Here is a 15,437-nt window from a genome sequence, read left to right as displayed (position 1 = left end):
CTGGGAGTTGAAGTCCACGAGTCATAAAAGAGCCAAGGTTGCCTACCCCCTAGCCTAGGCCAAAGATGGTCTGGTGAAACTTGTTTATTACAGATCTGATTTGCTCCTCTGGGGAGGAAGCAGTGAGTCTTTCCCCTCCCCCCCCCATTTTTTTTTTCTAAAGCAGGAAAGAGTTGCTGCTTTTGATAATGACTCCTTTAGGATGCAATCTTTCTTGTCAGGGCCTGTCAGCTAATCAAGACGGCTTCACTGTAGCCTATGATGACTGAAAGATGATGAATGCCTGCAAGGTGGATAAGAGCAGGGATTTTGTTGTTTAAAGCAGGCATGACAGATGGAGCCAGATCCAACTTACCAGGCAACCTTTGACAGATCATAGACTTGAATGGCAACTTAACATATCTGAGACTAGACAAGTTTCGGTCTTTGCTTCCGGCAAAAAAGATATGCGTAGACTCCCTGTGGGACATCTGCTTCCCTTGCTACTCATCTTTCTTGTCCCACCCAGGGTGATGGTGGGGGGGTATTCCCTGGGTTCCAGGTGGGGAGAAAGACACAAAATCAGAGGTCATGGGGAAAAAAGAGGAAAGTTATTAAAGCCAGCATGAAATTATATAACTTAAGGTGTTCTTTGATCGATTGCATGCTGTTACTGCAGATGAAAAAAAAAACATTGTTATGTTTACACAACACATCTAACCTGACAGGTGTGTTCAAACAAAACCTGGTTTGGATTAAGGCAGCGGGTGGGTCAAACACAGCCTCTTTAGTTAGTTTGTGATTCAATATATTATGTGAAAACAGTAAAGCTATAATTCCGCAAAAGGTATGGCTCAAGGCCCTGAATACAGCTAGTGAGGCAAGCAAGGAAGTAAAGCTATCATTAGATGGTAATAATCAGCACATTTTGTGTAAGGTTGGGTTTGCACCCTATAAATGCGACTGGTTTGGTTTTGGTTCAGGGCAATGTGTGAACCCAGCCACAGACTTTTCTTAACTCGCATCAAAATGTTCTGTTTCCAGTAGAGACGAGAATGTTGCATTACCGATCTTATTCTAGACGTAAAGAGAAAGAGGCTTACAATTGGGAGGAACTGGGTCGAAAAATTAAGAGAAATTAAGGTTGCCCTACTGCCGGGGTCTTCATACTTGGCCCTTTTATGACTTATGGGCTTCAATTCCCAGAATTCCTCAGCCAGCATGGAAGGTTTCATCCGTGGTTCAGAGCTGCTAATTAAAGGGGGTTGGTCAAAAGCAGAAGGCAAGATGGACACAGTGGCTCCAGTTTAATAAGGCTTGAATGGTTGATGGGGCAGAAAGGCACAGTCACAGAGTATTGTCAGCACAAGGTGGAGACTCCAGTTTTCACTTCCAGTTTGTAAAGAATTGTTTGAAGAGCAGACTTTCACGTCCTTGGGGCAGGATCTGTACCTGGAACCAGATTAAAAGCAGGTGAGATGTGGAGAAAAATAAAAGAAGCAGAGAACAAATCCTGGCCCACTTCTCTTCAGATGTGTGAGTTACACCGCCACATTGCTGTTGTTCTCCAGACCTTTCATCCTGGACCTTCTCTGAACCAGTCAGTGGAGGTGTGTCATTCTTTTATGAAAACCTTCCCGGCACTTTGAAGATGGTTTGCCCATGCTTGAGTGATCCTTACCTGAGTGTTCTGAGGATATTTCATTTGTGAGATGAAATTCTCTGCTACTCTCAGAGCAGCTTGTTGTTCTTGTTCATTTGCTTTGAGGCCTGCAGACAGACAGGAAGAGGGATGATAATTGACAAGAGCTGGAAGAGGGACCTTGGCCAGCGCTGGATTACGAGAGCCAAGGTAGTCCTTTCAATAAAAGAGAAACGTCTATTAATGCCCATCATCTAAGTATAAGTGTATCTGCTTATATGCAGATGAAAAAGCAAAGCAATCCCTTCCTTCCTTCCTTCCTTCCTTCCTTCCTTCCTTCCTTCCTTCCTTCCTTCCTTCCTTCCTTCCTTCCTCCCGCCCTTCCTCCCTGTCCCATCTTTCATTCAACAGCTCAAGGTGGTGGCACCCATAGTGTTGTGTATGGGTTTGGGGGACAACATAGCAACAGCGCTACTTATACCACCAGGTGGCGCTGTACCGGGACTGATGCGGATTGGGCTATGTCTCGGCGGGAATACCAGGTTCAAATGGATTGGCCAGATGGATATGTATAAGGTATATATAAGGACTCAGGTAACCCCAAATCTCTAGTACAGTTCTACCATCAATAAAGAGCTGCTATGCTGTACTCATCGGTCTGGCATCATTCCATGCGGTCCAGAACCCACTACATAATACATAGCGTCCTCTCCCTTTATTTTCTTCCCTTCCCTACAAAAGAAACTCACCGAAATTCATCCAGAGATCTTCTATAACTGAGGATGGATTGGAATCTGGGTGTCCCTATTACTAGTCCAATACCTGAACCACTACAGAAATCATTGCAAAGAAAAAAAGAAAGATGTGGTGGTGATGGCAGGAAAAATAAATAAATAGAAGCTGAGGGACATTGATCAGCATGTCTTCCAGTGTAGACGTTTTTCAACTGATGCAACTCTTTGCTCTGTGTGTGTGTGTGTGTGTGTGTGTGTGTGTGTGTGTGTGTGTGTGTGTTTATGGTCCCAGAGAAGGCCCCAAGGCAACCTATGATGGGCATTACCTTTCCAAACAAAGATCTTTCCATACCGCCCGTTGTCCAGGATGAAACAGTCATCTGTGATGAGCTGGTCCTGGTGGAATGGACTGGCTTCGGAGACTTTAGTCAGACTCATTTTTCCCGTCATGTCAGAGACCTCAGAATTCAGAAGATAGAATTTACTACACTTAATGGAATCCAATAATCACAGGGTAGATGTCAGGCTTTTGAGGTTTGTGGTGCACTTTTAAAAGCAGAATTTTCTCATCCACCAAACCTGGAGAAAATGTAGAATGCCAGAGCATGGAGCCCATTCCTTCCTGTACTCTGTATTTCCTACATGTTGGACACCATTTTAAAACTGAATTAATGCATCCAGAACCTCTGACAGCTTAATATAATGGGGAAAAGACCTCAATGGAACTTTTGATCCAGTTGTTGGCAGCTAAAAATCGTGGACAGAAAGGACTTAGAAGCAAGACTGTTCTCTAACATAGCATTCCCTAATTTCCTATTCTTCGAATCAGTGTGGTAAACAGCTGAGAATTCTGAGAGCTATAGTAGAATTTGGGGGGAGGTTTGGTTGGACAAATTTATATCAAAAGAATCTTTGAACTGAGCAGTCATGATTGGACTGCTGCCAGGATCTCAGATCTCAGTGCACTGTGGTATACCTAGATTGGTTATAGTCTCGGGGCTTAACGGTTTTAAAGGACATAGTCTTATAAATAGTCACGTGCAGGGCTTTTTTTGTCATAGAACACTCAGAATGGAGTTCCGGCACCTTTTTTGGATGGAACCTTGTAGGGTAGGCAAGGTGGGTTACGGCACCTTTTTCTTTTACAGAAAAACCACTGGGTACGTGTGTGAGTACATTTGCTTGAAACTGAGTCCTAGCACACATGGAATACCCATATCTGCCTCTTGAGATAACTTGGGGGGGGGTTTCCTCATAATGCCCCCCTGAATTCATAAAGATGCAACAAAAGGGAGCAAAAAAACAAAGGTGGCTCAGCTAATCTTAGAAAACAGCTCTCTTTTTTTTCCCCATTGCCACATTTTCAAGATGAATGTGCGTTTACACACATCCAACCCACAGTCAAAAAATTGCAGCAAGTAAATGACACAGACAAAGTCATTTGGGTTTATTTTCTGTTGGGGTTGGCTTGTGACCTTAATGCTTTGTGGTAGGGCAGGGCTGGCTGGAAGACATCAGCAAGCCTTCTCATTCCAGTGGCATCATGGACTTTGTGGCTACCCATTCTTTTAAAGGCACACAATGTCCAGCGTAGGATCATACTGGGGCATTTTGGTTGATTAAGCAGATAGCTAGATTCAAATGTTCAACCACCAGCTAATAGGCTTCCCTGTCAAAGAGGGAGAAGGCGATCTCAGAAGGTGCCTACAAGAGAACAATTTCCTGGAGACCCCACCCAGCCTAAAGCAAGCTTCTTTTTGGTTGTTACCTTATACAGTACTGCTGCAATAGCATTCTTCTGATCAGCCACAATATCTTCCTCAGCAGTGCCTTCTTTCAGAACCGGCTTAGGACCCAGTACCTAGAAAAATGGATCGTGCCAATATTTGTTTGCAGCCAAGTTCTTCCTGAATCGGAACCTCAATGCTACACCTTAACGTGATCCGGTTCAGATTCAATGTTTGCCATGCAGCTGCTGCCAGAAAAATATTCCCGTCTAGAAAGTATTTCTTCATCTATGTGCCACAGAAGTGCACCAGAGATGCATTGATGTGTCTTTTAGTTTTGGGTCTATAATTCCCAGATTGCCAGCCAGGAAGTTGGTTCTGGCCCTGTCAACCACTAAAATGTAATTCTTGGTGTGAAAAACTCAACCATTCCTGATATAGCTAGTCCTGTTCTGGATGGATCAGGAGTGTGAATTACTCTAAAACAGCAACATTTGTTCCCATGACCCATCTCTGTATAAAAGTCCTTGCCAGATGTTTCAGTGATCCAGGGATAAAGAATATTTCATAAGTTTTTAGAGAATTTTTGTACGCCTTTCTTTGGAATCTTCGAATCCAGCCTTCTGATCCTAAATAGTTTTTCAACTCCCCTAATCCCAGGAAAGCTGTGGGCCAATACCTATGGAATGGAGCTGGTAGGAAATCAGCTAACCTACATACTAATTTGCATCTACCCTTTATGTTCTTTGTTCTCCACAAAGCTCTTACCGCTGTCATCTCAGATGGTTCTTCCCCGTCCACAACTATCTCCACTCTGGCTTTGCCCTTTCTCTCAGCGTCTCGGATGGCTGTTGCAAAATCTCGAGCTTTGTTGCGCTCCAGAATGTTTGACTTTTCTCCATACCAGGTAAAGATTTTCTAAAAGGAAAAGTAGAAACCTGTTGTCCAATTTATAGTAGGCCACCGGCTGACTAGCCTCCAGCCGCCACCACCTTTTAATCTTCCCACCGTACATTCAACAGGAGTGTTCTGACTACAACGTCCACAATCTCCAGCCGTTAACTAAGCTGGCTGGACATTCTTGGAATTTCGAAGCCAGATTGGGAGATCTACAATTACTGGAGTCCCACAGCAATCCTTCTTGGAAAATAGATCCCATAATTTCCCTATATTAGCTTAGCTATGCATTGGTTTTGGAGGGTGCATTGAAGCTAACCACATGGGCAATATGGCTGGGTAACATCAGAGTCACAATGTCACATGGACATTACCATATGCTCTTGTGACATATATTCTTTTTCTAGCAAATATCTGTCTCCTTTCTCTTCCCCGCCCCCTTCCAGGCTCACCTCTCCCAGGTCCAGGATGAAGCAATCACCCGTATTAAAACTGGTCCAACTCAGCTCCTTTTCCACAGCCCGGATATTCTTTTTTCCTTTCACTTGATAGAGTTGATGCCTGGGGCTTTGCTCATGGTTGGCCTGGGTTCTAGTAAAGGCTGACTCCACACCACCTTCCTGTGGACCATAAACTGGGGTTGAAATGGGGATACAGAGGATAGAATTTGAGGAAGATGGGGACAGGAAAGACTCTTTGAGACTATAGGAGACCCAGCGGCACACTGGCTACATACAGCATTGCAAGCAAATTCTGCTCACAGTCTGGAGTTTTATCCCGAAAAGAACGCAAGATTGATTCGGCCTTCCATCCTTCCGAGATCAGTTAAATGAGGAGCCGGATTGTTGAGGGCAATATGCTGACATTGGAAACTGCTCAGAGAATGATGTTAAGCACTGTGGGACGGCATATAAGTGCTAAGTGCTATGGCTATTATAAAGGACACCAAGAGGAATCCTAGTGCTAGAGAAGGAGCAAAGTGTTAAAGAGAAGCGAAGATGATGGTTAGCTCTAGCGTACACTTTGTGTGCCTTACCTGCCTCGAAACAAACAAAAAGATAAATCAAATGTAAGCTGGCTGTGAGCTGTAACCTTTTAGGAATTTAGAGGATTCTGTCAGGCACAAGGAACCAGAACATCTTCGTGAGCAGATGAAAGGAGCTTCTTTACTGCTGTTCTCCAATTTACAAGAGAAAAAAAAAACTAAGCTAAATTTGGAGGAAATAATGAGATGGAAATTGAGCAAAAAAGAGAAAATAGGGAACAGATTCCCAAGAAAGAAAAAAGGGAAGATGTCAGCCAACTGGATTCACCTGGGCTGACATGAGCCTGATGGGGATTAAAGGAAATGTTGGTCTCCTACTATCTCCACAGCAGAGCTTTGTATGAGTGTACCTAGATTTAACTAAGCAAAAGTTCTTAAAAGCCTCTAATGTTTAGCAATAGTGCTCTAGAAAGAGCATATAACTGGAAAAACGAGTCTCCTTTCACCTGGTATTTGATGCCATGGGGAAAGTACTCCATGAAGACATCTGATTCATTGCCTTGAACTTCCCGATACTGAATTGGTTTCTCTTTTGGGATGGAGTTGAGGTGGGTGGAGAGCAAAGCACAGGCTCCCTGCTCATCTCTGGAGGAGTTTTGACCTAAGACAAAGAGACAGCATTAATTTGCAAGGAAGTACCCCAACTCTACCCAGTTAAGTGGTAACCCCTAGCCAGCTTCAGCTATCTCAAAAAGGGTTTTCTGTGTTAGGTTCTTGGTGAAAATCCTACATTAAAGCACATTTTGGTGGTAATAAGCCGCTGGTGAAAAGTTTTCATTCTTGCCAGGATGTAATGTTACGTTGTATTGGCAGTTGCACGATCACACCACTCAAGTGCACAAATTGGCCTTGGAGCAGACACCAATGGCTTACAAAACATACTAAGCCTTGTGATGACTTCTTTAATATCGGTTGAGTAGGTTGTGTGAGCTCAGCCCTTCAGATCTGCGAAGAATGTATTGTATGAATCCAGACGAATAAAGGTTTATTCAGTAATAAGCTACAGAAATACATCATCCCCCAGACAGATTTTTTTTTTGACCTAAGGTGTATCTTGACCCTGTACTTACCAATCCAAATATGCAGATTGGAATGCCCATCCGGTCCATTGTAAAGGACAAGGTACGAATCACCAGAATAGAATATGCCTTTCATCTCATCTGGAACAGCAACTGGCTTCATTTTCTCCACACGCCAGATGTGCAGTCCTGGTTCTTTCGCCGAAGTGTCAAAGGCAGAGCCGCTACCAAAGAGAAGGTTGGAATTTATTGAATTGGAAGAAAGAAAACAGGACAAGTTAGATGTCTAGAAAAGGAAGTATCAAGAAGGTGGGATGAGGAAGAATAGATCCTGTGGCCCTTGCAGTGGGCTTGACTTCAGCGTAAGAATAACAGAGTTGAAAGGGACCTTGGAGATCTTCTAGTCCGGGGTCCCTAACCTATGGTCCATGGCTCAGTACCGGGCTGTGGCCTGTTGGTCACCAGGCCACATGAAGAGCTGGCGACCGCCCCCCACTTGCGGTAGTGCCACCACATGGGTGCTAGTAGCCCCGTTTGTGCATGCACAGGTGCGCTAGCACTGCCACCAACATCACGCAGGCGCTAGTGGCCCATTTGTGCGGGCGCCAGTGGCCCATTTGTGCATGCATGCATGTGCTAGTGCTGGTGCCTTGCGCACACAGGCCTCGCGCATGCATATTTCTCTGCTCCTCCCTTTCCTTCTGGCTGCCAAGCTGGAAAGGTTGGGGAGTTCTGTTCTAGTCCAACCCCCTTCTCAAGCATTCTGGAATGTCCTTCCATAAATCCCCAGCAAGCATAGGCAAGGTTGAAGAATGATGGGACTGAAGTCCAATAAATCTGGGAAGCTTCACCTTGGAGACATCATAGGAGGGAAATCCAGGAAAAGCAACTTGGAACTAAGGAGAAATTTCCTAACATTGAGAACAATTAATCAGTGGAACATTTGTGGATGCCTCATCACTGGGGGCTTTTAAGAAGAGACTGGACAGAATAGTATAGGGTCTCCTGCTTAAGCAGGGGGTTGGACTAGAAGACCTCCAAGGTCCCTTCCAACCCTATTGTTCTGTAATTCTGTTATTCAGATGAAAGCAAAGTATCAAGAGAGCAGGAACTACGTGTTCATTTTTATCTGATTGCTTGCCTGCCTGCTTCCTTTAATAGAAGTTCAAGATTGAACAGTTACAGTACATGGAAATGTTGCTTGGTGCAATCAAACCTACTTCTTTAAGAACAAACAATATTATTCAAACTTTCTTTCGCCATGCTTTAACATGCTTTCATTGTTAATTTTTCCTTTCAAGAAATCCCAGTCACTGGGAATCTGTATGGCATATATCCTGATTATTACCCTTATTGGTTTCCTGCCCCTGTTCCACCCTCAGCTCTCCAAGATTATTCATTAGAGAGGACAACTTTAAGAAAGAAATTGCAAGCAAGTTGGGGATAATTTGTATGTGGCCTCTGTCCAGACTAAGACTCTGTTTCAGACAAGAGATGGGAACGTTTTCTCGTAGGGCAAGAGAACTGATGCAGCATTGTATCCTTAACTGATGATTAACACTAATTCAATTTACACCCCACTTTTGAAACCAGAGCAAGGATTTTCAAAGTAGCAGATGGTTATGAAAATAAAACATAAATCTAAACCCAGTTGAAAGACTCGACAGTCTCATACAGACCACTGATAGTATAATTACTGTGATGTTCAGTTCTATTTATGAAATGGTTACTGGATTTTGATTGGATGAGAATAAAGGTTATTCCGTACCTTTTGGGGATTGCTGTATACATGGCTCCAAGATCTGGTGAGAAACAACAAAGAGGCCTGGTTAGGACTTTCATTAAATGGCAAATACAGTTCATTGAATTTATGAGTCTTAGTTTCCCAAAAAAGAAGCTGTCGAACACAATGACAAGGAGCTGTGATCTTCCCAGAGATATGAAAAGTTGTGGCATCAAACTGATGCCATTATCAATACGGGAAACAGCAGGAAAACAAATCACACAAATAAACAATAGTTTTAACTTTTGTAAAGCCAGCTTATGGAGAGGAAGAAAAGCAAGAATTTGCCCATTCTAAAAAGCTGGATGCTTCCCAGGACACGGAGAAAGTGACACCTCCCACGTGAGCATTTTGCTGGAATAGGATGGATGAACGGATGGATAGACAAGCAAATCATTTCCCTCTTCCCTCTTTTCCAATTTTTGGTCTACAGTCAAAAGCTACCCAGTGCAATGCTGCTGTCCTACGATCCAGCTCAAGTCATTTATTCACTTAACTCACTCTTCTCTTCCTGTTTAGTAATTATAGAATTTAATGAGTGCTATTTGATCTATCGTGTAATAAAACAAGAGAAGATATCAAGATACGGGAACCCTTCTTTCTTCCTTGCTCAGGTAACCCTGGAGATCATGGCTGAAGGTTTGTACAAGGATGGTGGTATTAAGAGCTGGGAGGTATTCCATGCCACAGTTTGTGAAAGTCTGCGAACTTTAACAATTAATAGTGGAAACATACAGGAAATAAAATGCTCATATTAGAAGCAGAGGGAACTATCTTTTGCAATGCTGGTTAAGTTACTGTTTTTAGAAGACCAGGCTAATTCTAGAAAGAACCAAAGCTTAAGGAATAATTCCCACCTTCTTCCCTGCACTAATGAATTCATTCCATAATAAATGCCATATTTTCAAATGTTTCCAGTGTTTAGTTGAAGAGACCGAGATGTAACAGAAAAGCCAATCGGAAGTGCTGAATCCCATCCAGCTTAGCTGTTTGCAAAAAAATAAAAAATAAAATCCTTGCTTGGACAATCTGAGGTTTAGGGTTTGTTTTTTATTTTATTTCTGCAATTACAGGCTGAGCCAAGTATTCCAGCTTCACTTTTGTCACCCTTTTTAACATCAGCACCACACTCCGAGAGAGTGAGAGAGAGAGAGAGAGAGAGAGAGAGAGAGAGAGAGAGAGAGAGAGAGAGAGAGAGAGAGAGAGAGAGAGAGAGAGAGAGAGAGAGAGAGAGAGAGAGAGAGAGAGAGAGAGAGAGAGAGAGAGAGAGAGAGAGAGAGAGAGAGAGAGAGAGAGAGAGAGAGAGAGAGAGAGAAGATTGTGTGCACTCACCAAGGCTGTCGCTCACCAGCTCCCTGTATAAACAAGGCTTCCCACCACTGAAATGTGAAATTAGATTAGATTTTCTGGGTGGGGACTTTTCTTGACTCTCTCTAGTCAAGCTGTTGGAGAACCTAACTTCTTTGTGGCTGCAGGCAAAGGGGAGGGGAGAGGGAAATGGCAAGCAGAGAATGCCAATGTGGTTAAAAGGAGGGTGAGTCACTCTGGTTACGATTAGGAACTCACAACCGCTTTCCTGTCAGGCGCTCTCTGCCTCATCTGTTGTGTTGTCTCTCGTGGCCTATCAGCCTTGGTTATCTGCACAATCTCGGGGGAAGGGACTGTAAGGACTCCCTGAAGTTTGTCAAAGATACATGAAAAGGCTTACTGAAGGAGGCAAGCTATATAAACCCACTGCAATTTTTATGAAGGTAAAGCAAAGGCACAAGCAGCTCGGCTTTCAATTCTTCCCGTTGGATGCTGACATATTTTGGCACATTCTGCAAACCTGAGTTAGCAAGGAATCGCAGTGACATGAAAATCTTTACAGGTATTTAGGCCAAGTATACTACAAAGCCTCCATGTTCTAGAAATTCAGCTGGTTCTGCTTCCAGATGGACCAGCCATTGTCCGCAATAACATTTTTGTTCTGTTTTATTCTACTTCCAGTATAAATCTTTAAAGTATTGTAACAAAAGCTGATCCCACAGACAGATATCAGCTTAACTCCTTAGCATATTTTGTTTCCTGGGATGTCCCCTTTGTATTGGGCTTATGATTCTCCTTCACTGCATAAGAGCACCCAACGAGAGTGAACACATGCAAAAATCACACAATTTGGTGGTCTCCGCAGCTGATCTGGAAAGGTTAAAAGTTAATGCATGATGTTGTGTTTTTCCTCAACCACAAGATGTCATCCTCTTCCCAAGTAGAGTATTCAAGTGGAGTAAACAATGTGGAACTTTATGGTGGATGTAAGAGCAAGCTTCAGTACCTTTAGTAAGTAGTAAAGATTTTGTTTTCCTGGCCTCCAAGATCACTGCATATGGGGACTGCAGCCAAGAAATTAAAAGACGCTTGCTCCTTGGGAGGAAAGCCATGGCAAATCTAGACATCACACTAAAAAGCAGAGACATCACCCTGTCAACAAAAGCGCGTATAGTCAAGGCTATGGTCTTCCCAGTTGCAATGTATGGCAGTGAAATTTGGACCTTAAAAAAGGCTGAGCGCCAAAGAATTGAGGCCTTTGAACTATGGTGCTGGAGAAGACTCCTGTAAGTCCCTTGGACTGCCAGGCGATCAAACCGGTCAGTCCTAGAGGAGATCAACCCTGACTGCTCTTTAGAAGGCCAGATCCTGAAGCTAAAACTCAAATACTTTGGCCACCTAATGAGAAGAAAGGACTCACTGGAGAAGAGCCTCATGCTGGGATAGATTGAGGGCAATAGAAGAAGGGGACGACAGAGAATGAGGTGGCTGGATGGAGTCACTGAAGCAGGAGGCGTGAGCGTAAATGGACTCCAGAAGATGGTAGAGGACAGGAAAGCCTGGAGGAATGTTGTCCATGAGGTCATGAGGGGGTCGGACACAACTTCGCAACTAACAACAACAACAACAACAACAACAAAGAAGACCAGGCAGAGCTGAGGAAGAGGGGGGAGGAGTTAAGCACGTCATCAATTTAGAATTGTTGTAGTGCTCCAAATCCAACTCCTCTTGAATTCCGTTGACCCTCCTCTGGCACCAATTCAATGTTGAAGTTTAGTTACCAGATTCTTGTGTATAGGCTTGAATAAATCTTCTGTGGTGCAACCTTACAAATGGTCCTAATCTTTTGCACCTGAAGGGATGCTCTTCTTCATCCTTCTTTAATATCATGTTCTGCAGCATAACACCATCTCCCCTGTAAGATATTGCGGTGGAGAAAGCTCGCTTATTATGTCTTAGCAAGATTAATGATGATGTTTGCTCAACAGATTTAATCTAGTTACTGAGCTCATCACTTTTCTGGGTTTGTTCCAAACACTGAACTATACATTTCAGGGAGTCTGATTCCAAAGGTTTAATAAAAGGGAAGGTGGATCCTCAAGTAGCCAAAACAGCAGCAACACCCAGTAGGAAGATATCAGAAAACTTGGAGAACTTCAAGGTTTGTAGACTGGGTTCAAGCAATTGCTTGAACTAAAATGCAGTAAAATGAGGGTGATAATTTTGTGGTTCACAGATACATTTTGGATCCTGCCTTTCTGTTCCTTAAGCTTACCCTTTATCCTTCTTCCACTAAATAAATAAAAATCAAGCCAGATGTTAATTGAAGCAAGCCCTCCACACACAATTTGTATACAGACAATTGTGTGTTTGTTTTATATTTTGTAATCAATGGAGTTTCCGGTGACGCTGCAATCTTTTCAAAAAAAAATAAGAAATATTACTGCCAAACATGCAATTTCCTGCAGTAAGCAAAGCTAGCTCTTTTTTTTTGAGATGCTGCAAAACAGCCATGAAAACAACAGGGTACTTTTTTTCAAAAATCCCTAGAGCATAAGCTGGGCTAGGAATGATGAAAATTGTAGTCCAAGGGCATCAAGTGGGCATCATATTGTAAAAATCCATTTAGATTTTAATATTGGATTCCTGTAAACTTTGCAACAAAGCCATAAGCCAGGTGAAGCGAAGGAACAGTAGCTGGACTATGGATACACAACTGAGTATCATGAGTTAATAAGGATTTGGACACACAAGTCTCCCCTGGCCTGTATTCCATTAGGACCTCTGTCTCTTCTTTATTCCCACTGGCAGGGTTCACACATTGTTCACTTTGCCTTTGAGTGTTGCGTGAATCCAACTGGTCTATTTATAGAATACACCAGTGGAGTTTACACAACCTTCAGTGGCAAAGTGAACAATGGCTCACAGCATCAAATATAGGGGAAGGCCATTCAACTATCGGCTATTCAGAGAAAAACATGGTTAAGTAAATCAGGCTTAGGCAGTTGCATGTCTGAATGCAGCTAAAGGTCCCTGGAGAATCTAATAGCTTGCTTAATCACTCAGTGCAATTCAGAGAGACCTAATTAAACTCCATGACTTCTGTGCAGTTTGGAGATTCTTCCTGACAGTGAGGACAATCAACCAGTGGAACAGCTTACTCCCAAAAATCATGGGTGCTCCATCACTGGAAATTTTTAAGAAGAGACTAGACAATCACCTATCTGAGATGGTATAGGTTCTCCTGCTTGAGCAGGGGGCTGGACTAGAAGACCTCCAAGGTCCCTTCCAGATTCTATTCTATTCTATTCTATTCTATTCTATTCTATTCTATTCTATTCTATTCTATTCTATTCTATTCTATTCTATTCTATTCTATTCCCCATTCCATATTCTATTCTATTCTATTCCCCATTCCATATTCTATTCTATTCCCCATTCCATATTCTATTCTATTCTATTCTATTCTGTTCTGTTCTATTCTATTCTATTCTATTCTATTCTATTCTATTCTATTCTATTCTATTCTATTCTATTCTATTCTATTCTATTCTATTCTATTCCATTCCATTCCATTCCATTCCATTCCATTCCATTCTATTCTATTCTATTCTATTCCCCATTCCATATTCTATTCTATTCTATTCTATTCTATTCTATTCTATTCTATTCTATTCTATTCTATTCTATTCTATTCTATTCTATTCTATTCTATTCTATTCTATTCTATTCTATTCCATATTCCATTCTTCTAATTCTATTCTATTCTATTCTATTCTATTCTATTCTATTCTATTCTATTCTATTCTATTCTATTCTATTCTATTCTATTCTATTCTATTCTATTCTATTCTATTCTATTCTATTCTATTCCATTCCATTCCATTCCATTCCATTCCATTCCATTCTATTCCTGGATCCCTTACAGCTCCCTTTTGCTTGTTCCCTGATTTCCCAACAGTGAATCTGTTCCTTATCTTGTTCTTTCTGAAAGGCTGCCAAATTGGATTTGCAAGAAAACCGAAGATTAAAAACAAGCTGGAGCCTCATTTTAAACACACACACACACACACACACACACACACACACACACACACACACAGAGAGAGAGAGAGAGAGAGAGAGAGAGAGAGAGAGAGAGAGAGAGAGAGAGAGAGAGAGAGGCACACAGCCTAAGGCCAGAGGGAGGGAAGGAAGCAAGTGGTCTTTTGTGCAACCCATTGCTGCCATTCACACCCAGAGAGCCTTCGGCGCTGTTGCTCCTACTTTGTGCGAACTGCTCCTGTCTTCTACAGCAAAGGAGACCTGGATCGGGGTGGGCGGCCCCTCTGATCACTTTAGCTGATGTGCTCCTTTAGCACAGAACTCCTCCCACGTCTGGAAGGGACTAAGATCAGTGGCTCTTGCCTTGATAACTTTTTATTGACATTCCAGCAGCTTGGCTGGGGAATCAGGAAGGATTTCCCCCCCCCCCCTTTGCCTGCCAATGTAAAAGCCAAACGTCTCCAGTCTTGGAAGGCATTCAGGAAAAGCAGCATTTGTCTCCCACCATCCCATTTTCTATGTGTGTTTTTTTCCTGAACTGTAGGACTGGGGCTCCAAACCTGGTTGAAACCTGCTTTGGGACCGCTTAAAGGATGATTCAGAAACCCTGGTTTACTAAACAGGATGGTATTTAGTACACAACTTGCTAAATCAAAGTGAACCAACCGTGGAATGGCTCTACAGAATGACTATGGGCAGACAACACACTCAGATAGAATATGGTTGGGGCTGCTACCGTAGCCATTTGGGATGGCTAAACATGGTTTAGAGCAGGGGTGGGGAACCTTGGCTCTTTTATGACTTATGGACTTCAACTCCCAGAATTCCTGAACCAGCCAGGCTGAGGGGAAAGGGAGAGCCAAGCTGAGCCATGCTGGCTCAAGAATTCTGGGAGTTAAAGTCCACAAGCCATAAAAGTGCCAAGGTTCCCTACCCCTGGCTTAGAGTCATTTTGTTGTAGCGGTTAAGGCATCCACTACCGTTCTAGTTCCCGCTTAGGCATGAAGCCAGCTGGGCAACTTTGAGTCAATCATTTTTTTCTGAGTTCTAAAGTGACAAGGGCAAACCAGGGGTGGGGGGAGGGGGAGGAGGAGATCACTTAACTAAGTATAGTGATTTCCTTAACAACCATCTCTCTTAGAAGTGGAAATTCTAGTCTCAATTGTGGTCATAAATCAAGGACTACCTCTATGTGGAAACCAATCCCACCTGTCTTGGGACAATGGCAAAGCAAGCTGTTGTTTCAATAGCCAGCAATA

The 15,437-nt window shown here is 42.9% G+C and overlaps 1 protein-coding gene across 4 annotated transcripts; it reads right to left on the bottom strand.

The window, feature by feature from the left end:
* CAPG (capping actin protein, gelsolin like) lies at positions 1 to 14,419 on the bottom strand. Of its 4 annotated transcripts, none has more exons than XM_083368377.1 (10): positions 14,401 to 14,419; positions 8,812 to 8,845; positions 7,095 to 7,267; positions 6,471 to 6,625; positions 5,432 to 5,599; positions 4,851 to 5,000; positions 4,124 to 4,216; positions 2,682 to 2,814; positions 1,661 to 1,749; positions 9 to 1,431 (listed from the first exon to the last, which is right to left on the bottom strand). In XM_083368377.1, the coding sequence occupies exons 2-10, from the start codon at positions 8,832 to 8,834 to the stop codon at positions 1,366 to 1,368; spliced, it is 1,050 nt and encodes a 349-aa protein (XP_083224503.1). In that variant the 5' UTR covers positions 8,835 to 8,845; positions 14,401 to 14,419; the 3' UTR covers positions 9 to 1,365. The 4 variants fall into 4 exon arrangements, with proteins under 4 accessions (XP_083224505.1, XP_083224503.1, XP_083224502.1 ...); XM_083368376.1 differs by lacking the exon at positions 14,401 to 14,419 and adding an exon at positions 10,159 to 10,330 and having other exon boundaries at positions 10 to 1,431; XM_083368379.1 differs by lacking the exons at positions 4,851 to 5,000; positions 14,401 to 14,419 and adding an exon at positions 10,159 to 10,330 and having other exon boundaries at positions 1 to 1,431.
* Positions 14,420 to 15,437: the final 1,018 nt, after the last annotated feature.

This window comes from Vipera ursinii (genome assembly GCF_947247035.1).
Source record: "Vipera ursinii genome assembly, chromosome: 8".
Lineage (NCBI taxonomy): Eukaryota > Metazoa > Chordata > Lepidosauria > Squamata > Viperidae > Vipera > Vipera ursinii.
The sequence above is the reverse complement of the archived record's forward strand: the minus strand, read 5'-3'. Positions and strand labels throughout refer to the sequence as shown.

Bases quoted from the DNA above. Each gene is read 5' to 3' on its own strand.
- CAPG (XM_083368377.1), bottom strand. From the start codon at position 8,834: ATGTATACAGCAATCCCCAAAAG. The intron at 7,268-8,811 runs GTACGGAATAAC...TCTCTTTGGTAG, and splicing joins TATACAGCAATCCCCAAAAG to CGGCTCTGCCTTTGACACTT. The intron at 1,750-2,681 runs GTAATGCCCATC...GTCTGTCTGCAG, and splicing joins AAAGATCTTTGTTTGGAAAG to GCCTCAAAGCAAATGAACAA.